A 21830-nucleotide genomic window follows, 5' to 3' on the forward strand; every position below is an offset into this window, starting at 1 on the left:
GTGAACGTCTGAGACAGCACACGTATAACACAGAGTGTTGTAGAAAATGTGTGGTTTCTTGGCATACACTTAGAGGCAGACTGCAGTGAGGCAACGCAAAGTGCGGACAGAAATATGTTTAAATGAAGGCTAAATGTTTAAATGAAGGTACTACAACTCCCAGCAACCACGGAGGTAAATGCACACGGTCACAGCTTGCCCTAAGAAGAACCGTTGGGGTTCTTGTAGACAGGATTCTACACTACCACTGTCCCTGCCTGACCAATACTGCCCCTATACTCAAGTACAGCCTGCAGCCTGAGAACGCTACAGCCTGCACGCCCGATATACATTAAAAAAAAAATGTGCAAAAGGACTCACAGCAGCCACTACAGGTACTACAACTCCCAGCAACCACGGAGGTAAATGCACACGGTCACAGCTTGCCCTAAGAAGAACCGTTGGGGTTCTTGTAGACAGGATTCTACACTACCACTGTCCCTGCCTGACCAATACTGCCCCTATACTCAAGTACAGACTGCAGCCTGAGAACGCTACAGCCTGCACGCCCGATATACATTGAAAAAAAATTTGTGCAAAACTGCTCACAACAGCCACAACAGTAATGCACTAGGTGAGCTGTGGCCCTAAGAAGGACCGTTGTGGTTCTTGAAGACGCTAACACTGTCCCTATAGCAGCAGCACTTTCCCTGATCTCTCTTAGCGTGTGACTGTGGCGAGCCGCGGGCGGGGCAGATTTAGATACTCGGGGGTCACTTGATCTCGCCAGCCACTCACTGTAGGGGGGTGGGATAGGGCTGGAACCTCACAGGAGGAAGTTGTAATGCCTTCCCTGTGTTTCTATTGGCCAGAAAAGGGCGCAAATTTCTCAGGGAAGGAAATGTAATGGAGTCGAGTGCCGCGTGGTGCTCGCCTCGAGTAACAAGCATCTCGAACACCCTAATACTCGAACGAGCATCAAGCTCGGACGAGTGCGCTCGCTCATCTCTAATAAATAATAACACAATGTAATTTGTCACATGTTGTTCATCTGAAGTTGTATTTACCAAATTGTAAGACCTTTGTTTTCTGATACATAAAACCATAGAATTCAAAGAGGGTGTACTTAGTTTTTCTCATGACTCCACCAGTGACACTTTGGCCATGCCTCGTTCTTGCATCCTTTGTGTGTTGACACTGGCCCAGCATCTTGGTATCCCTTTCCTTCTCGACATGACGACCGGCTGTATTTTCCCATGTGTTCACCGAGTAAAGCCCACCGTGATACCACCATGTCCTACAATGTTCGAACCATGGTCCTCACTGCAGCATAATACACTTTTCTACATCAATATTCCTCCAGGTGCTGCTTCTCTGCAGCCTTAGGCTCCATTCACACGGGGCAGTTCAGGTGCAATAGACACCGCACCAAAAAGTGCATTGATGAAACCATGTGTGTTTTTACTATGTTTATAATAAAATGTGGCCAAAAACACACAGTTTTGCAAATGCACTTTTTGGTGTGTTTTTTATTGCAACCGTGTGAATGGAGCTTAAGGGTGCCTACCCACTAGCGATTTTTTTCTTGCACTGCGAGAGTGAGTGAAAATACATGCCTCACAGCGCAAAGAAAACTCTGCAATATCGCTAAATGCTTTCAATGGGGCAGCAGCAGCAACAGCCCCATTGAAAACATAGGGAGTATATCACGGACTTCTGCCACAGCTGTGACAGGGGTTTTCTTCATCAATGAATGGTTGAGCGCTGCCTGTGATTGGCTGAGCACAGCCCTTTCAGGAGGCGGGATTTTTAAATCCCTGCCTGCTGAAAGAACTTTACAGCAGTGCCGAAGAGCTAGCCGGAGGACGCGCCTGAACGGGGGAGAGGTGAGTATATAATTTTTTTTCACCAGCTAGGGATGATTTTCAGGGAAGGACTTAAATTTAAAGCCCTTTCCTGAAAATTATCGCTGTGGGGGTTGCCTGCAACGCACTGCTTTTAATGAGGCCACATTGGAAGCAATAGGATAGCATCCTTTACTTCTACCACAGCTGTGGCAGAAGTCCATGATGTACTTTCTGTGTTTTTAATGGGGCTAGTGCTGCTGCCGCTGGACCCATTGAAAACACTGAGCAATATTGCAGATTTTTTCTCACGTTGCAAGGCTGCAGTGAAAAAACACAAATGAGTATGAAACCGTTGAAAATTATTGGCTTCATAAGCATTGCTTCGCAGGAAAAAATATCGCTAGTGGGTAGTCACCCTTACTGTGTAACAGACCGGATAGCATTGTACCTTCACCATGGCGGCACATTTTAAGTTTACGATGTTGCATCTGCAATACATGCGACCCGTACTGTAACCTGTACATCCTCCAGAGATAAGACCACATGGAGGTATAGCAGCACTTAGGTCACCTCCATCTGCCCGATCAGGTAACACCTCTAATGCGCCACATCGACGACACATCACAGTGATGGTGGGGGGAATATTTCTGCACTCAGTTATTCTAGGTTTCAGAGCTGTAATGTGTGAACTTAGTAAGGGATAATGACATTTAGCGCTTCAGTGCCTCTCACTATTGGTGGTAATTACTATTGCGCACCCCTACGACGGCCGGATGCTGCTTTAGATACGGGGGCTTTTATTAGACTTTCATATATGCACAGCTTGACATTGTGAGTCGATGGTGCATGATGGTGTAAATGCAGGGAGAAGGAGTTAAATTGGTTCCCAGGGCCGCCACAGGAAACCCACATTTCCTCCCACAAGCTTTCTTTCACTTTCAGTAAATTCTCTTTCGATAACAGCGGCTCAATGTCTATGACTAGTGCCTCGGGGCAAATATGGGTGGAAGTATGGGCATGTAACTTGGGGCCCCTGGGGGCCTTAGTGGTATATAGGCTGCAAGCTCTTGGGAGGGCATAGAATGAGGAGAAGGGAGAAAGACAATTCTAACACAATGCTTCAGAATGCTACCATCACTTCAGGGATCACAGGGTTAAAGTCTTTCATTGATAGCACACACTCTGTCATTTGTTGCATTAGGGTTCTTTCACAGGGGCCAGAATTAGTCCGCACAGACAATTTTGCAGCCCTGTCTTATTCTATAGGACTTGAAATCCGAGCATCCTAAATTCAAAATCGAATGTCTTTTTTTCTGTATAACAGCTGCGGAATTAATGATTTCTTGCAGAATTTTGTGTGTTTGCAAATTTCTAACATAAAGGAGATGTAATTTTGCAATTAACATCTACAGTTAAAGGGGTTGTCCCGCGCCGAAATTTTATTTATTTATTTTTTTTTAACAGCCCCCCCGTTCGGCGCGAGACAAACCCGATGCAGGGACCTAAAAAAAAATCCGCACAGCGCTTACCTGAATCCCCGCGCTCCGGTGATTTCTTACTTACCGGTTAAAGATGGCCGCCGGGATCTTCTCCCTCCGTGGACCGCAGCTCTTCTGTGCAGTCCATTGCCGATTCCAGCCTCCTGATTGGCAGGAATCGGCACGTGACGGGGCGGAGCTACCAGGAGCCGCTCTTTGGCACAAGTGGCCCTATTGAGAAAAGCAGAAGACGCAAGCGCGTCTAATCTGGAGATTAGACGCCGAAAATTAGACGGCACCATGGAGACGAGGACGCCAGCAACGGAGCAGGTAAGTGAATAACTTCTTATACCTTCTGTATGGCTCATAACTAATGCACAAAGTACATTACAAAGTGCATTAATATGGCCATACAGAAGTGTATAGACCCACTTGCTTTCGCGGGACAACCCCTTTAAAAAATGCAAGATATTCTGCAAATCTTCCACAAGACGTATTCCACAGTTAGAAATGCGACAAAATCTGCTGGTAATGCTCCTTCTGCCCCTCAGGTCGCTGCTGGTAATTCTACTTCTGCCCCTCATGTCACTGATGGTAATGCTCCTTCTGCCTCTCAGGTTACTGCTGGTAATGCTCCTTCTGCCCCTCAGGTCACTGCTGGTAATGCTCCTTCTGCCTCTCAGGTCGCTGCTGGTAATGCTCCTTCTGCCCCTCAGGTCGCTGCTGGTAATGCTCCTTCTGCCCCTCAGGTCACTGCTGGTAATGCTCCTTCTAATCAAAGGTCGCTGCTGCTAATGCTCCTTCTGCCACTCAGGTCGCTGCTGATAATGCTCCTTCTGCACCTCAGGTCCCTGCTGGTAATGCTCCTTCTACCCTCAGGTCGCTGCTGGTAATGCTGCTTCTACCCTCAGGTCGCTGCTGGTACTGCTCCTTTTGCCCCTCAGGTCGCTGCTGGTAATGCTCCTTCTGCCCCTCAGGTCGCTGCTGGTAATGCTCTTTCTACCCCTCAGGTAGCTGCTGTTAACGCTCCTTCTGCCCCTCAGGTCGCTGCTGGTAATGCTCATTTTGCCCCTCAGGTCGCTGCTGGTAATGCTCCTTCTGCCCCTCAGCTCGCTGCTGATAATGCTATTTCTGCCCCTCAGGTCGCTGCTGATAATGCTCCTTCTGCCCCTCAGGTCGCTGCTGGTAATGCTCCTTCTACCCTCAGGTCGCTGCTGGTAATACTCCTTCTGCCCCTGAGGTCACTGCTGGTAATGCTCATTTTGCCCCTCAGGTCGCTGCTGGTAACGCTCCTTCTGCCCCTCAGGTAGCTGCTGATAATGCTCCTTCTGCCCCTCAGGTCGCTGCTTGTAATGCTCCTTCTGCCTCTCAGGTCACTGCTGGTAATGCTCCTTCTGCCCCTCTTAGGACGCTGCTGGTAATGTTCCTTCTACCCTCAGGTCGCTGCTGGTAATGCTCATTTTGCCCCTCAGGTCGCTGCTGGTAATGCTCCTTCTGCCCCTCAGGTCGCTGCTGGTAATGCTCCTTCTACCCTCAGGTCGCTGCTGGTAATGCTCCTTCTGCCTCTCAGGTCATTGCTGGTAATGCTCATTCTGCCCCTCTTAGGTCGCTGCTGGTAATGCTCCTTCTGCCCCTCAGGTCGCTGTTGGTAATGCTCCTTCTGCCCCTCAAGTCACAGCTGGTAATGCTCCTTCTAGCCCTCAGGTCGCTGCTGGTAATGCTCCTTCTACCCCTCAGGTCGCTGCTGGTAATGCTCTTTCTACCCCTCAGGTCGCTGCTGGTAATGCTCCTTCTACCCTTAGGTCACTGCTGGTAATGCTCCTTCTCCCCCTCAGGTCACTGCTGGTAATGCTCCTTCTGCCCCTCAGGTCACTGCTGGTAATGCTCCTTCTGCCCCTCAGGTAGATGCTGGTAATGCTCCTTCTGCCCCTCAGGTCGCTGCTGGTAATGCTCCTTCTGCCCCTAAGGTCACTGCTGGTAATGCTCCTTCTGCCCCTCAGGTCGCTGCTGGTAATGCTCCTTCTACCCCTCAGGTCATTGCTGGTAATGCTCCTTCTGCCCCTCAGGTCGCTGCTGGTAATGCTCCATCTACTCTCAGGTCGCTGCTGGTAATGCTCATTTTGCCCCTCAGGTCGCTGCTTGTAATGCTCCTTCTGCCCCTCAGGTCGCTGTTGGTAATGCTCCTTCTGCCCCTCAGGTCGCTGCTGGTAATGCGTCTTCTGCCCCTCAGGTCGTTGCTGGTAATGCTGCTTCTGCCCCTCAGGTCTCTCCTGATAATGCTCCTTCTGCCTCTCAGGTCGCTGCTGGTAAAGCTCCATCTGCTCCTTAGGTTAATGCTGGTAATGCTCCTTCTGCCCCTCAGGTCTCTGCTGGTAATGCTCCTTCTACCCTCAGGGCGCTGCTGGTAATGCTCTTTCTGCCTCTCAGGTCGCTGCTGGTAATGCTCCTTCTGCCTCTCAGGTCACTGATGGCAATGCTCCTTCTGCCCCTCGAATCGCTGCTGGTAATGCTTCTTCTGCCCTTTCAGGTTACTGCTGGTAATGCTCCTTCTATCTCTCAGGTCGCTGCTGGTAGTGCTCCTTCTGCCTCTTAGGTTAATGCTGGTAATGCTCCTTCTGCCCCTCAGGTTACTGCTGGTAATGCTCCTTCTGCCCATCAGGTCACTGCTGGTAATGCTCCTTCTGCCCCTCAGGTCGCTGCTGGTAATGCTCCTTCTGCCCCTCGGGTCGTTGCTGGCTATGCTGCTTCTGCCCATCAGGTCACTGCTGGTAATGCTCCTTCCACTGCTCATGTCGCTGCTGGTAACACTCCTTTTGCCTCTCAGGTCGCTGCTGGTAATGCTCCTTCTCTCAATCAGGTCGCTGTGGGTAATTCTCCTTCTGACCCTCAGGTCGCTGCTGATAATGCTCCTGCCCCTCAGGTCACTACTGGTACTGCTCCTTCTGCCTCTCAGGTCGCTGCTGGTAATGCTCCTTCTACCCCTTTGGTTGCTGCTGGTAATGCTCCTTTTGCCCCTCAGGTTGCTGCAGGTAATGCTCTTTCTACCCCTCAGGTCGCTGCTGTTAATGCTCCTTCTACCCTCAGATCGCTGCTGTTAATGCTCCTTCTACCCTCAGGTCGCTGCTGGTAATGCTCATTTTGCCCCTCAGGTCGCTGCTGGTAATGCTCCTTCTGCCTCTCAGGTCACTGCTGATAATGCTCATTTTGCCCCTCAGGTCACTGCTGGTAATGCTCCTTCTACCTCTGAGGTCGCTGCTGGTAATGCTCCTTCTGCCCCTCAGCTCGCTGCTGGTAATGCTCCATCTACTCTCAGGTCGCTGCTGGTAATGCTCATTTTGCCCCTCAGGTCGCTGCTTGTAATGCTCCTTCTACCCTCAGGTCGCTGTTGGTAATGCTCCTTCTGCCCCTCAGGTCGCTGCTGGTAATGCGTCTTCTGCCCCTCAGGTCGTTGCTGGTAATGCTGCTTCTGCCCCTCAGGTCTCTGCTGATAATGCTCCTTCTGCCTCTCAGGTCGCTGCTGGTAAAGCTCCATCTGCTCCTTAGGTTAATGCTGGTAATGCTCCTTCTGCCCCTCAGGTCTCTGCTGGTAATGCTCCTTCTGCCCCTCAGGTCGCTGCTGGTAATGCTCCTTCTGCCTCTCAGGTCGCTGCTGGTAATGCTCCTTCTGCCTCTCAGGTCACTGATGGCAATGCTCCTTCTGCCCCTCGAATCGCTGCTGGTAATGCTTCTTCTGCCCTTTCAGGTTACTGCTGGTAATGCTCCTTCTATCTCTCAGGTCGCTGCTGGTAGTGCTCCTTCTGCCTCTTAGGTTAATGATGGTAATGCTCCTTCTGCCCCTCAGGTTACTGCTGGTAATGCTCCTTCTGCCCATCAGGTCACTGCTGGTAATGCTCCTTCTGCCCCTCAGGTCGCTGCTGGTAATGCTCCTTCTGCCCCTCAGGTCGCTGCTGGTAATGCTCCTTCTGCCCCTCGGGTCGTTGCTGGCTATGCTGCTTCTGCCCATCAGGTCACTGCTGGTAATGCTCCTTCCACTGCTCATGTCGCTGCTGGTAACACTCCTTTTGCCTCTCAGGTCGCTGCTGGTAATGCTCCTTCTCTCCATCAGGTGGCTGTGGGTAATTCTCCTTCTGACCCTCAGGTCGCTGCTGATAATGCTCCTGCCCCTCAGGTCACTACTGGTACTGCTCCTTCTGCCTCTCAGGTCGCTGCTGGTAATGCTCCTTCTACCCCTTTGGTTGCTGCTGTTAATGCTCCTTCTACCCTCAGATCGCTGCTGTTAATGCTCCTTCTACCCTCAGGTCGCTGCTGGTAATGCTCATTTTGCCCCTCAGGTCGCTGCTGGTAATGCTCCTTCTGCCTCTCAGGTCACTGCTGATAATGCTCCTTCTGCCCCTCAGGTCGCTGCTGGTAATGCTCCTTCTGCCCCTCAGCTCGCTGCTGGTAATGCTCCTTCTGCCCCTCATGTCACTGCTGGTAATGCTCCTTCTTCCCCTCTTAGGTCGCTGCTGGTAATGCTCCTTCTACCCTCAGGTCGCTGCTGATAATGCTCATTTTGCCCCTCAGGTCGCTGCTGGTAATGCTCCTTCTGCCCCTCAGATCGCTGCAGATAATGCTCCTTCTGCCCCTCAGGTCGCTGCTGGTAATGCTCCTTCTACCCTCAGGTCGCTGCTGGTAATACTCCTTTTGCCTCTCAGGTCACTGCTGGTAATGCTCCTTCTGCCCCTCAGGTCACTGCTGGTAATGCTCCTTCTGCCCCTCTTAGGTCGCTGCTGGTAATGCTCCTTCTACCCTCAGGTCGCTGCTGGTAATGCTCCTTCTACCCTCAGGTCGCTGCTGGTAATGCTCATTTGCCCCTCAGGTCACTGCTGATAATGCTCCTTCTGCCCCTCAGGTCGCTGCTGATAATGCTCCTACTGCCCCTCAGGTCGCTGCTGGTTGGTAATGCTCCTTCTGCCCCTCAGGTCACTGCTGGTAATGCTCCTTCTGCCACTCAGGTCACTGCTGGTAATGCTGCTTCTGCCCCTCAGGTTACTGCTGGTAATGCTCCTTCTGCCCCTAAGGTCACTGCTGGTAATGCTCCTTCTGCCCCTAAGGTCACTGCTGGTAATGCTCCTTCTGCCCCTAAGGTCACTGCTGGTAATGCTCCTTCTGCCCCTCAGGTCACTGCTAGTAATGCTCCTTCTGCCCCTAAGGTCACTGCTGGTAATGCTCCTTCTGCCCCTCAGGTCACTGCTGGTAATGCTCCTTCTGCCCCTCAGGTCACTGCTGGTAATGCTCATTTTGCCCCTCAGGTCGCTGCTGGTAATGCTCCTTCTGCCCCTCAGGTCACTGCTGGTAAAACTCCTTCTGCCTCTCAGGTCGCTGCTGGTAATGCTCCTTCTACCCTTCGGTCGCTGCTGGTAATGCTCATTTTGCCCCTCAGGTCGCTGCTGGTAATGCTCCTTCTGCCCCTCAGGTCGCGGCTGGTAATGCTCCTTCTGCCTGTCAGGTCGCTGCTGGTAATGCTCCTTCTACCCCTCAGGTCTCTGCTGGTAATGCTCCTTCTGCCCCTCAGGTCTCTGCTGGTAATGCTCCTTCTACCCTCAGGTCGCTGCTGGTAATGCTCCTTCTACCCTCAGGTCGCTGCTGGTAATGCTCCTTCTGCCTCTCAGGTCGCTGCTGGTAATGCTCCTTCTGCCCCTAAGGTCACTGCTGGTAATGCTCCTTCTGCCCCTAAGGTCACTGCTGGTAATGCTCCTTCTGCCCCTAAGGTCACTGCTGGTAATGCTCCTTCTGCCCCTCAGGTCACTGCTAGTAATGCTCCTTCTGCCCCTAAGGTCACTGCTGGTAATGCTCCTTCTGCCCCTCAGGTCACTGCTGGTAATGCTCCTTCTGCCCCTCAGGTCACTGCTGGTAATGCTCATTTTGCCCCTCAGGTCGCTGCTGGTAATGCTCCTTCTGCCCCTCAGGTCACTGCTGGTAAAACTCCTTCTGCCTCTCAGGTCGCTGCTGGTAATGCTCCTTCTACCCTTCGGTCGCTGCTGGTAATGCTCATTTTGCCCCTCAGGTCGCTGCTGGTAATGCTCCTTCTGCCCCTCAGGTCGCGGCTGGTAATGCTCCTTCTGCCTGTCAGGTCGCTGCTGGTAATGCTCCTTCTACCCCTCAGGTCTCTGCTGGTAATGCTCCTTCTGCCCCTCAGGTCTCTGCTGGTAATGCTCCTTCTACCCTCAGGTCTCTGCTGGTAATGCTCCTTCTACCCTCAGGTCGCTGCTGGTAATGCTCCTTCTGCCTCTCAGGTCGCTGCTGGTAATGCTCCTTCTGCCTCTCAGGTCACTGATGGTAATGCTCCTTCTGCCCCTCGAATCGCTGCTGGTAATGCTTCTTCTGCCTCTCAGGCCGCTGCTGGTAATGCTCCTTCTGCCTCTTAGGTTAATGCTGGTAATGCTGCTTCTGCCCCTCAGGTCTCTGCTGGTAATGCTCCTTCTGACACTCAGGCCGCCGCTGGTAATGCTCCTTCTGCCTCTCAGGTTGCTGCTGGTAATGCTCCTTCTGCCTCTCAGGTCACTGATGGTAATGCTCCTTCTGCCTCTCAGGCCGCTGCTGGTAATGCTCCTTCTGCCTCTCAGGCCGCTGCTGGTAATGCGCCTTCTATCTCTCAGGTCGCTGCTGGTAATGCTCCTTCTGCCTCTTAGGTTAATGCTGGTAATGCTCCTTCTGCCCCTCAGGTCACTGCTGGTAATGCTCCTTCTGCCCCTCAGGTCGCGGCTGGTAATGCTCCTTCTGCCCCTTAGGTCGCGGCTGGTAATGCTCCTTCTGCCCCTCAGGTCGTTGCTGGCTATGCTGCTACTGCCCGTCAGGTCACTGCTGGTAATGCTCCTTCTCTCACTCAGGTCGCTGCGGGTAATTCTCCTTCTGCCCCTCAGATCGCTGCTGATAATGCTCCTGCCCCTCAGGTTACTACTGGTACTGCTCCTTCTGCCCCTCAGGTCACTGCTGGTAATGCTCCCTCTGCCTCTCAGGTTACTGCTGGTAATGCTCCTTCTACCCCTCCGGTGACTGCTGATAATGCTCCTTTTGCCCCTCAGGTCACAGCTGGTAATGCTCCTTCTACCCCTCAGGTCACTGATGGTAATGCTCCTTCTGCCCCTCGAATCGCTGCTGGTAATGCTCCTTCTGTCCCTCAGGTCGCTGCTGGTAATGCTCCTTCTACCCTTCGGTCGCTGCTGGTAATGCTCATTTTGCCCCTCAGGTCGCTGCTGGTAATGCTCCTTCTGCCCCTCAGGTCGCTGCTGATAATGCTCCTTCTGCCTCTCAGGTCGCTGCTGGTAATGCGCCTTCTGCCCCTCAGGCCGTTACTGGTAATGCTGCTTCTGCCCCTCAGGTCTCTGCTGGTAATGCTCCTTCTGACACTCAGGCCGCTGCTGGTAATGCTCCTTCTGCCTCTCAGGTCGCTGCTGGTAATGCGCCTTCTGCCCCTCAGGCCGTTACTGGTAATGCTGCTTCTGCCCCTCAGGTCTCTGCTGGTAATGCTCCTTCTGACACTCAGGCCGCTGCTGGTAATGCTCCTTCTGCCTCTCAGGTCGCTGCTGGTAATGCGCCTTCTGCCCCTCAGGCCGTTACTGGTAATGCTCCTTCTGCCTCTCAGGTCGCTGCTGGTAATGCTCCTTCTGCCTCTCAGGTCACTGCTGGTAATGCTCCTTCTGCCCCTCGAATCGCTGCTGGTAATGCTTCTTCTGCCTCTCAGGTTACTGCTGGTAATGCGCCTTCTATCTCTCAGGTCGCTGCTGGTAATGCTCCTTCTGCCTCTTAGGTTAATGCTGGTAATGCTCCTTCTGCCCCTCAGTTCACTGCTGGTAATGCTCCTTCTGCCCCTCAGGTCGCTGCTGGTAATGCTCCTTCTGCCCCTCAGGTCGTTGCTGGCTATGCTGCTACTGCCCGTCAGGTCACTGCTGGTAATGCTCCTTCTGCCCCTCGAATCGCTGCTGGTAATGCTTCTTCTGCCTCTCAGGTTACTGCTGGTAATGCTCCCTCTGCCCCTCAGGCCGCTGCTGGTAATGCTCCTTCTGCCTCTTAGGTTAATGCTGGTAATGCTCCTTCTGCCCCTCAGGTTACTGCTGGTAATGCTCCTTCTACCCCTCAGGTAGATGCTGGTAATGCTCCTTCTGCCCCTCAGGTCGCTGCTGGTAATGCTCCTTCTGCCCCTCAGGTCACTGCTGGTAATGCTCCTTCTGCCCCTCAGGTCGCTGCTGGTAATGCTCCTTCTACCCCTCAGGTCATTGCTGGTAATGCTCCTTCTGCCCCTCAGGTCGCTGCTGGTAATGCTCCATCTACTCTCAGGTCGCTGCTGGTAATGCTCATTTTGCCCCTCAGGTCGCTGCTGGTAATGCGCCTTCTGCCCCTCAGGTTGTTGCTGGTAATGCTGGTTCTGCCCTCAGGTCGCTGCTGTTAATGCTCCTTCTGCCTCTCAGGTCGCTGCTGGTAAAGCTCCATCTGCTCCTTAGGTTAATGCTGGTAATGCTCCTTCTGCCCCTCAGGTCTCTGCTGGTAATGCTCCTTCTACCCTCAGGTCGCTGCTGGTAATGCTCCTTCTGCCTCTCAGGTCGCTGCTGGTAATGCTCCTTCTGCCTCTCAGGTCACTGATGGCAATGCTCCTTCTGCCCCTCGAATCGCTGCTGGTAATGTTTCTTCTGCCTCTCAGGTTACTGCTGGTAATGCTCCTGCCCCTCAGGTCGCTGCTGGTAATGCTTCTTCTGCCTCTCAGGTTACTGCTGGTAATGCTCCTTCTATCTCTCAGGTCGCTGCTAGTAATGCTCCTTCTGCCCCTCAGGTTACTGCTGGTAATGCTCCTTCTGCCCCTCAGGTCGCTGCTGGTAATGCTCCTTCTGCCCCTCAGGTCGTTGCTGGCTATGCTGCTTCTGCCCATCAGGTCGCTGCAGGTAACACTCCTTTTGCCTCTCAGGTCGCTGCTGGTAATGCTCCTTCTCTCAATCAGGTCGCTGTGGGTAATTCTCCTTCTGACCCTCAGGTCGCTGCTGATAATGCTCCTGCCCCTCAGGTCACTACTGGTACTGCTCCTTCTGCCTCTCAGGTCGCTGCTGGTAATGCTCCTTCTACCCCTTTGGTTGCTGCTGGTAATGCTCCTTTTGCCCCTCAGGTCGCTGCTGGTAATGCTCCTTCTACCCTCAGATCGCTGCTGTTAACGTTCCTTCTGCCCCTTAGGTCGCTGCTGGTAATACTCCTTCTGCCTCTCAGGTCACTGCTGATAATGCTCATTTTGCCCCTCAGGTCACTGCTGGTAATGCTCCTTCTACCTCTGAGGTCGCTGCTGGTAATGCTCATTTTGCCCCTCAGGTCGCTGCTGGTAATGCTCCTTCTTCCCCTCAGGTTACTGCTGGTAATGCTCCTTCTACCCCTCAGGTAGATGCTGGTAATGCTCCTTCTGCCCCTCAGGTCGCTGCTGGTAATGCTCCTTCTGCCCCTAAGGTCACTGCTGGTAATGCTCCTTCTGCCCCTCAGGTCGCTGCTGGTAATGCTCCTTCTACCCCTCAGGTCATTGCTGGTAATGCTCCTTCTGCCCCTCAGGTCGCTGCTGGTAATGCTCCATCTACTCTCAGGTCGCTGCTGGTAATGCTCATTTTGCCCCTCAGGTCGCTGCTTGTAATGCTCCTTCTGCCCCTCAGGTCGCTGTTGGTAATGCTCCTTCTGCCCCTCAGGTCGCTCCTGGTAATGCTCCTTCTGCCCCTCAGGTCGCTGCTGGTAATGCGCCTTCTGCCCCTCAGGTTGTTGCTGGTAATGCTGGTTCCGCCCCTCAGGTCGCTGCTGTTAATGCTCCTTCTGCCTCTCAGGTCGCTGCTGGTAAAGCTCCATCTGCTCCTTAGGTTAATGCTGGTAATGCTCCTTCTGCCCCTCAGGTCTCTGCTGGTAATGCTCCTTCTACCCTCAGGTCGCTGCTGGTAATGCTCCTTCTGCCTCTCAGGTCGCTGCTGGTAATGCTCCTTCTGCCTCTCAGGTCACTGATGGCAATGCTCCTTCTGCCCCTCGAATCGCTGCTGGTAATGTTTCTTCTGCCTCTCAGGTTACTGCTGGTAATGCTCCTGCCCCTCAGGTCGCTGCTGGTAATGCTTCTTCTGCCTCTCAGGTTACTGCTGGTAATGCTCCTTCTATCTCTCAGGTCGCTGCTAGTAATGCTCCTTCTGCCCCTCAGGTTACTGCTGGTAATGCTCCTTCTGCCCCTCAGGTCGCTGCTGGTAATGCTCCTTCTGCCCCTCAGGTCGCTGCTGGTAATGCTCCTTCTGCCCCTCAGGTCGTTGCTGGCTATGCTGCTTCTGCCCATCAGGTCGCTGCAGGTAACACTCCTTTTGCCTCTCAGGTCGCTGCTGGTAATGCTCCTTCTCTCAATCAGGTCGCTGTGGGTAATTCTCCTTCTGACCCTCAGGTCGCTGCTGATAATGCTCCTGCCCCTCAGGTCACTACTGGTACTGCTCCTTCTGCCTCTCAGGTCGCTGCTGGTAATGCTCCTTCTTCCCCTTTGGTTGCGGCTGGTAATGCTCCTTTTGCCCCTCAGGTCGCTGCTGATAATGCTCCTTCTACCCTCAGATCGCTGCTGTTAACGTTCCTTCTGCCCCTTAGGTCGCTGCTGGTAATACTCCTTCTGCCTCTCAGGTCACTGCTGATAATGCTCATTTTGCCCCTCAGGTCACTGCTGGTAATGCTCCTTCTACCTCTGAGGTCGCTGCTGGTAATGCTCATTTTGCCCCTCAGGTCGCTGCTGGTAATGCTCCTTCTGCCCCTCAGGTCACTGCTGGTAATACTCCTTCTGCCTCTCAGGTCGCTGCTGGTAATGCTCCTTCTACCCTTCGGTCGCTGCTGGTAATGCTCATTTTGCCCCTCAGGTCGCTGTTGGTAATGCTCCTTCTGCCCCTCAGGTCGCTGCTGATAATGCTCCTTCTGCCCCTCAGGTCTCTGCTGGTAATGATCCTTCTACCCTCAGGTCGCTGCTGGTAATGCTCCTTCTGCCTCTCAGGTCGCTGCTGGTAATGCACCTTCTGCCTCTTAGGTTAATGCTGGTAATGCTGCTTCTGCCCCTCAGGTCTGTGCTGGTAATGCTGCTTCTGCTCCTCGAATCGCTGCTGGTAATGCTTCTTCTGCCTCTCAGGCCGCTGCTGGTAATACTCCTTCTGCCTCTCAGGCCGCTGCTGGTAATGCGCCTTCTATCTCTCAGGTCGCTGCTGGTAATGCTCCTTCTGCCTCTTAGGTTAATGCTGGTAATGCTCCTTCTGCCCCTCAGGTCGCGGCTGGTAATGCTCCTTCTGCCCCTCAGGTCGTTGCTGGCTATGCTGCTACTGCCCGTCAGGTCACTGCTGGTAATGCTCCTTCTCTCACTCAGGTCGCTGCGGGTAATTCTCCTTCTGCCCCTCAGGCCGCTGCTGATAATGCTCCTGCCCCTCAGGTCACTACTGGTACTGCTCCTTCTGCCCCTCAGGTCACTGCTGGTAATGCTCCCTCTGCCTCTCAGGTTACTGCTGGTAATGCTCCTTCTACCCCTTCGGTGACTGCTGGTAATGCTCCTTCTACCCCTCAGGTCACAGCTGGTAATGCTCCTTCTACCCCTCAGGTCACTGATGGTAATGCTCCTTCTGTCCCTCAGGTCGCTGCTGGTAATGCTCCTTCTACCCTTCGGTCGCTGCTGGTAATGCTCCTTCTGCCCCTCAGGTCGCTGCTGATAATGCTCCTTCTGCACCTCACGTCACTGCTGGTAATGCTCCTTCTGCCCCTCAGGTCTCTGCTGGTAATGCTCCTTCTACCCTTCGGTCGCTGCTGGTAATGCTCCTTCTGCCCCTCAGGTCTCTGCTGGTAATGCTCCTTCTACCCTCAGGTCGCTGCTGGTAATGCTCCTTCTGCCCCTCAGGTCGCTGCTGGTAACGCTCCTTCTGCCTCTCAGGCCGCTGCTGGTAATGCTCCTTCTGCCTCTCAGGTCGCTGCTGGTAATGCTCCTTCTGCCTCTCAGGCCGCTGCTGGTAATGCTCCTTCTGCCTCTCAGGTCGCTGCTGGTAATGCTCCTTCTGCCTCTCAGGTCGCTGCTGGTAATGCTCCTTCTGCCTTTCAGGTCGCTGCTGGTAATGCTCCTTCTGCCCCTCAGGTCGCTGCTGGTAACGCTCCTTCTGCCTCTCAGGCCGCTGCTGGTAATGCTCCTTCTGCCCCTCGAATCGCTGCTGGTAATGCTTCTTCTGCCTCTCAGGTTACTGCTGGTAATGCGCCTTCTATCTCTCAGGTCGCTGCTGGTAATGCTCCTTCTGCCTCTCAGGTCACTGCTGTTAATGCTCCTTCTGCCCCTCAGGTCACTGCTGGTAATGCTCCTTCTGCCCCTCAGGTCGCTGATGGTAATGCTCCTTCTGCCCCTCAGGTCGCTGCTGGTAATGCTCCTTCTGCCTGTCAGGTCACTGCTGGTAATGCTCCTTCTGCCCGTCAGGTCACTGCTGGTAATGCTCCTTCTGCCCCTCAGGTCGCTGCTGGTAATGCTCCTTCTGCCCCTCACGTCGCTGCTGGTAATGCTCCTTCTGCCCCTCAGGTCACTGCTGGTAATGCTCCTTCTGCACCCTTAGATCGCTGCTGGTAATGCTCATTTTGTGCCTCAGGTCGCTGCTGGTAATGCTCCTTCTGCCCCTCGAATCGCTGCTGGTAATGCTTCTTCTGCCTCTCAGGTTACTGCTGGTAATGCGCCTTCTATCTCTCAGGTTAATGCTGGTAATGCTCCTTCTGCCTCTTAGGTTAATGCTGGTAATGCTCCTTCTGCCCCTCAGGTCACTGCTGGTAATGCTCCTTCTGCCCCTCAGGTCGCTGCTGGTAATGCTCCTTCTGCCCCTCAGGTCGCTGCTGGTAATGCTCCTTCTGCCCCTCAGGTCGCTGCTGGTAATGCTCCTTCTGCCCCTCAGGTCACTGATGGTAATGCTCCTTCTGCCTGTCAGGTCACTGCTGGTAATGCTCCTTCTGCCCCTCAGGTCGTTGCTGGTAATGCTCCTTCTGCCCGTCAGGTCACTGCTGGTAATGCTCCTTCTGCCCCTCAGGTCGCTGCTGGTAATGCTCCTTCTGCCCCTCAGGTCACTGCTGGTAATGCTCCTGCTGCACCCTTAGATCGCTGCTGGTAATGCTCATTTTGTGCCTCAGGTCGCTGCTGGTAATGCTCCTTCTGCCCCTCGAATCGCTGCTGGTAATGCTTCTTCTGCCTCTCAGGTTACTGCTGGTAATGCTCCTTCTGCCCATCAGGTCACTGCTGGTAATGCTCCTTCTGCCCCTCAGGTCGCTGCTGGTAATGCGCTTTCTGCCCCTCAGGTCGCTGCTGGTAATGCGCCTTCTGCCCCTCAGGTCGCTGCTGCTACTCCTTTTTTACCCCAGGCTTTTCGGCTACAAAATTCCACTCCTGATCTCCCATCTCACCAGGACGATCACATCAGCCCAACTCCATTACATTGGCCAGGAAATAAGTAACCCTCCCAGGTAGGTCGCCTTGGGAATTTTTTCAGCACAGACGCTCGTTATTCACTGCGATAATGGGACTGGACGCTTCCACCACAACAACCACAACAACTCCATCCCTCCCACAAGGGTTGCTATGGAGAGCGCAGCCCCCCTGTCCACGAGCGGAGAATCATTGCGATCTGTCAGATTGGCTGACCGCGGAGATCCGTCTGCCGGCTCCTGCTCCTGAGCGGCAGTATACTGCGGCGGATCTCCGCCACGGGATACCGCAAAGCCCGTGGAAGGCAGCCTAATATAAATAAAACAAGTATCAATTAAGCAACCCCCACCCCTCTGCCTCACCGTCCCACCGCCCTACCGGACCTTGATGGACATTCGCCCTCAGCCATAACACAGACCAATAATTGTTATAGCAGCCCCCCACACCGTCACATACGGGAGTATGAATTTTGATCGCAGAGGACGGGGATTCCTCAGCCCGGGAATGCACCCCAATGCAATGGAGCAGGACGGTATGGGGAGCAGAGTGGTGGAGCTGCAGACACCAAGTTGGGGGAGTGACAAAGATCCTCGTCTACACGGATACTCTCAGTTCTGCAGAACTTTCACACATTTCACTAATGAAACTTTACAGCAGCAACGAGCTGTGCAACTAACAGACAGCCTGAGAACCCTGCAGCCTCCTCCAAAAACACCGGTGTGCACCCCGGCATGGAGAGCCCGCTGCGCTGCACACTGCTGCTGTGCCAAGGTTAGTGGCCAATAATCTGCTCTAGACCTACCCTCTACTGACCCGAGCAGAAAGCATGTGCTCTGTATACTACATACTATGATGCTGGAGGCATTGCAACACCCAGTGAAGGGTGGCTCAGGTCGCTGTAATTCTCTGCAAGACTGCAATCACTATATACTATCTTGGCGTATATGCAGGTCGAATTTGCATCAAGATAAAACATGTTGCGATTTTTCTTGCGGGTTTATTTTGTGCAATTCATTTAGCAGCAACATGGCAGCCTAAGGAAGATCGGTACTGACCCGTGACATATCTATACATAGTTATTAGAGCGCCCCCTTGTTACAGTACTGGGTATAAATAGATGATGGGAGAGATCTCTGTACTGACCCCTGATAGATCTATATATGGTTATTAGAGCGCCCCCTTGTTACTGTTACAGTCCTGGGTATAATAGATGATGGGAGAGATCTCTGTACTGACCCCTAATATATCTATACATAGTTATTAGAGCGCCCCCTTGTTACAGTCCTGGGTATAATAGATGATGGGAGAGATCTCTGTACTGACCCCTGATATATCTATGTATGGTTATTAGAGTCCCCCCCCCCCCACCGTTGTTATAGTCTTGGGTATAATAGATGATGGGAGAGATCTCTGTACTGACCCCTGATATATCTATGTATGGTTATTAGAGTCCCCCCCCCCCCCCCCCCCACCGTTGTTATAGTCTTGGGTATAATAGATGATGGGAGAGATCTCTGTACTGACCCCTGATATATCTATATATGGTTATTAGAGCGTCCCCTTGTTACTGTTGCTTTAATAGCAGCTGCCTGACACTGATTGCTCCAGTTAAGCTTACAGTTATAAAATCCCCAAGTCCTTCTCCATGTCGGTGTTCCCCAGTGGTTTCCCATTTAGTGTGTAATGGTGACATATATTTCCTGCCCGTGTGCAGAACCTTACATTTATCAGTGGTAAACATCATTTACCATTACCACTTATTTGCCCCCACCTTACCTAGAACCATTTGCAACCATATACAGATCTATATGGACCCACATTCTGTCCTCTCTCGTGTTATTTACTTTACAGAATTTTGTATCATTACTATTCCTCCACAACGTCGTTAATAAACATATTCCAAAGAATAGGGCCCAATACTGCCCTTGTGGTATCGCACTAGTAACAGTGATACCTCCAGTAATGCCCCCTGTGGTACCCCACTAGTAACATTGACCCCTGCAATACTGCCCTCTATGATACCCCACTAGTAACGGTGACCCAATCAGATTATGTACCATTTATAACCCCCCTCTTCCTTCTATCACTGAGCCAGTGACTTACCCACTAAGGCCCAATGTCCACTTGCACACACGGATTCCACTGCTAAATCCTGCAGCGGAATCCAGCTGTGCCAGTGGACATTGGGAGAAAAAACTTTTTTTACCTCTCCGACTGTGTCGCGGATATGACGGTTTCAATGGAAGCGGTTCCGCGGAATCCGCGTCCAAAATGGAGCACGCTGTGATTTTCTCCCACAGCATGCGATCCGCACGCCGGGAGATCGTTTGCGGATGCTAATGCATCCATATGGGCAGCTTTGATTTGTTGATCTCCTGCGTGGGTTCCGAAAATCAAGGCTGCAAGTGGACGTTGGGCCGAACACAAAATCTCGCCCAGACCAAACATTCTGATTTTATATACTAACCTTTTATACGGCACAGTATCAATAGCTTTGGAAAAGTCCAGATACACAAGATCCAATGACTCCCAGATCCACTTTAGAATCTACCTCCTCGTAGGAGCTGATCAGGTTGGTGTGACAGGAGCGATCTCTAACAAACCCATGCTGATACTGAGTTATACGGCTATTTTCCTTGACGTCCTCCAGGATGGCATCTCTTAGAAACCCTTCAAATGTTTTACCCACAATACAAGTAAGACTTACCAGCCTGTAGGTTCCAGGGTCACCTTTTAACCCCTTTTTGAATATCTGCACCACATGGCTATGCGCCAATCCAGTGGAACAGACCCTGCCACTGTAGACTCCTTAAATATGGGTAAGAGGTTGTGGTTTTGGTAGATGGTAGGACCTGGTAGTTCACGTAAAGCAAAGACAGCATTTCAATTGATATAGAAAACCCCTATGAGGGTTTTATTGTTGCTTTCCCATCCATACAGACTCCACATGTTCATCTCCCTCCCATATATCTTCCGTTAATGGGGGCTGTAAACAGGATTTTACATAAAGACAAACGCCTCCCCCATTCTGGTTTTTATGATCCCTTCTAAACAGACTGTAACCCTGTAAGTTTACTGCCCAGTCACAGCTTTCATCCAACCAGATCTGTTATTCCCACTACGTCCTTGTTTTCATCATAAACTATTACTTTCAGCTTGTCTACTTTATCGGTCAGACTTCTAGCATTAGTTACCTTATTGGTCAGACTTCTAGCATTAGCCCTTTTATAGGTCAGACTTCTAGCATTAGTCACCCTATTAGACAAACTTCTAGCATTAGCACTCTTATTGGTCAAACTTCTAGCATTAGCTCTCGCATTGGTCAGATATCTAGCATTAGTTTCCTTATTGGTCAGACTTCTAGCATTAGTCCTTTTATTGGTCAGATGTCTAGCATTAGTTCCCTTATTGGTTAAAGAAATTTTTATTTAGCCAGAGATTAATTAACAAACATACAGGCACAATTCGGCAAAATGGTACATTGCATAGAGACCAGGATAGAAAGAATCGTTACCTTTGTATACTTGTACATTTCTTTTTGACACGTAATGCTTGGCTAGAACTTTTTATATTTTAACTTTTATCAATTATTGCTAAACAACAGAATCACAGAAAAACAACCTTAGGGCTCCCACGGACGGATTTCCGCCGCGTTGCCCACAGCTATTAAGTTCTATTGAACCTAATAGCTCAATGCTCACAGTGCGGAATTCCATCGCGGAATCCGTCCGTCACGCTATCTTCCGCTGTAGCACACGGCCGTGTGCAGCCAGCCTTAGGATGAATTAGTTATAAAAAATCAGGAGAAAGGAAAAGGAAAGAAAAAGAAAAAGGAAAAAAAGAAACAACCCCTCAGCGCGACTCTTTTAGGGAAAAAGTTGTAAAAACAGAAAAAAGAAAAATTAATAGAGCAGGGTTTTAACCCAGAGGACCAATTAAGCGGATGTCTCTCATTGTATCATTCCCTCTTCCCCCCGCTCCTCTCCTACCACCCCAACAGGCTCTCCCATTGCTGTCGCGGCGCAACTCTTATCAAATTTTTTAGGGCATTCCCTGGCCATATATGTCAATTTGTACATTGGGATTTCGGAATTGACCACCCGGACCCATGCAATCCTGGTCGGCCTCCCGTAAGATTACTTCCTTGGCAAAGAAAAGTAACAACTTGTACAACGTGCGTGTTGCTGCAGCTACCGGTAGTCTCCAACAAGGCCAAAGAGGCACGTTCCAGGATTGATGATCCTCGGGGCTCCTAAGTGTGTTTCCATAAACACGAGAACGTCCCTCCAGTAGCTTTGCAAGACTGCACACTCCCAAAACACGTGCATGACCGTCCCATCCGCGACTAGACATCGCGGGCATATCGCAGAAGAGAGCAGGCCCATGGTGCACAGTCTGGAGAGGGTATAATATATGCAGTGCAGAAACTTAACTTGAATGAGTTTGTCTCTAGCGCTAACCAAGGGGGGACCAGATCCGCCTAGTATGTCCGCATCCTCCCCCAAGGTCAAGTTAGGGATATCCGCCACCCATTTCTGCACGGCCCTCTCGCCTAGCGGGGCAAGATGTTGCGCTATATGGGCATAGAAGCCCGACAGTGGTTTAACAAGGTTACACATCTGCGCCAGGCCCTCCAGCCGCGTCATGGACAGTGGAATAGATAGGCCTCCAAACTGAGCTCTGACCACATCCCGCAGTTGGTAATACCTAAAATAGGAATTTTCAGGCAGAGCATGGGTTATCCGTGGCTGTAGAAAGGTACAGAGCGCACCCTCACGGACTATATCAGAGAGGACATTGACGCCCCATCGTCTCCAAAAAGCAGACTCTGGGAAGCGTTGAAAATGTGGCAGTTTGGGGTTATTCCAGAGGGGAGTGTATGGGGTTTGCGTGGTCCCCTCCTCAGTGGACAGCCTCGAGACGCGTTGCCAGATTTCAAGTGTCACCAGCATAGAAGTGGGCAAAGAAGCAACAGAAGATGAGGGGCCGCTCAGTAGCAGCCCCCGCAGATTTTGGGCAGGGTCCACCACTCTACGCTCCAGGCCCACTACCGGATTATAGTCTGACAAAGATAGCCACCACCCCGCATAT

The 21830-nt window shown here is 52.0% G+C and overlaps 2 protein-coding genes across 2 annotated transcripts in view; both read left to right on the forward strand.

The window, feature by feature from the left end:
* The first annotated feature begins 3604 nt into the window (after positions 1-3604).
* On the forward strand, positions 3605-14584 carry LOC136578075 (pneumococcal serine-rich repeat protein-like). The gene is made up of 33 exons (XM_066577983.1): positions 3605-3634; positions 4315-4521; positions 4578-4721; positions 4842-4919; positions 5140-5205; positions 5305-5412; positions 5469-5610; positions 5832-5841; positions 5931-5940; positions 5997-6234; positions 6324-6333; positions 6421-6430; positions 6520-6627; positions 6683-6781; positions 6881-7056; positions 7146-7155; positions 7212-7472; positions 7603-7812; positions 7868-7975; positions 8596-8703; positions 9220-9327; positions 10369-10509; positions 10599-11027; positions 11127-11291; positions 11391-11630; positions 11850-12512; positions 12569-12700; positions 12800-12907; positions 13227-13922; positions 13979-14152; positions 14209-14283; positions 14373-14481; positions 14571-14584. Exons 1-33 carry the CDS (start codon positions 3605-3607, stop codon positions 14582-14584), a joined length of 5187 nt encoding a protein of 1728 aa, XP_066434080.1.
* Positions 14585-17470: 2886 nt separating this feature from the next.
* The window catches only part of LOC136577312 (integrin alpha-M-like), a 76212-nt gene continuing 71852 nt past the window's right edge, over positions 17471-21830 (forward strand). The window contains exon 1 of the mRNA XM_066577182.1: positions 17471-17510. Within this exon, the coding sequence (XP_066433279.1) occupies positions 17471-17510 (40 nt within the window). The remainder of the gene's footprint in view (positions 17511-21830) is intronic.

The sequence above is a fragment of the Eleutherodactylus coqui genome, chromosome 8 (assembly GCF_035609145.1).
Source record: "Eleutherodactylus coqui strain aEleCoq1 chromosome 8, aEleCoq1.hap1, whole genome shotgun sequence".
Taxonomy (NCBI): domain Eukaryota; kingdom Metazoa; phylum Chordata; class Amphibia; order Anura; family Eleutherodactylidae; genus Eleutherodactylus; species Eleutherodactylus coqui.

Coding starts and splice junctions, on each gene's coding strand:
- LOC136578075 (XM_066577983.1), top strand. CDS start 3,605: ATGGAGACGAGGACGCCAGCAACGGAGCAG. Junction 7,813..7,867: donor CCCCTCTTAGGTCGCTGCTG/GTAATGCTCCTT, acceptor TTTGCCCCTCAG/GTCGCTGCTGGTAATGCTCC. Junction 14,153..14,208: donor CTACCCTTCGGTCGCTGCTG/GTAATGCTCATT, acceptor TCTGCCCCTCAG/GTCGCTGCTGATAATGCTCC.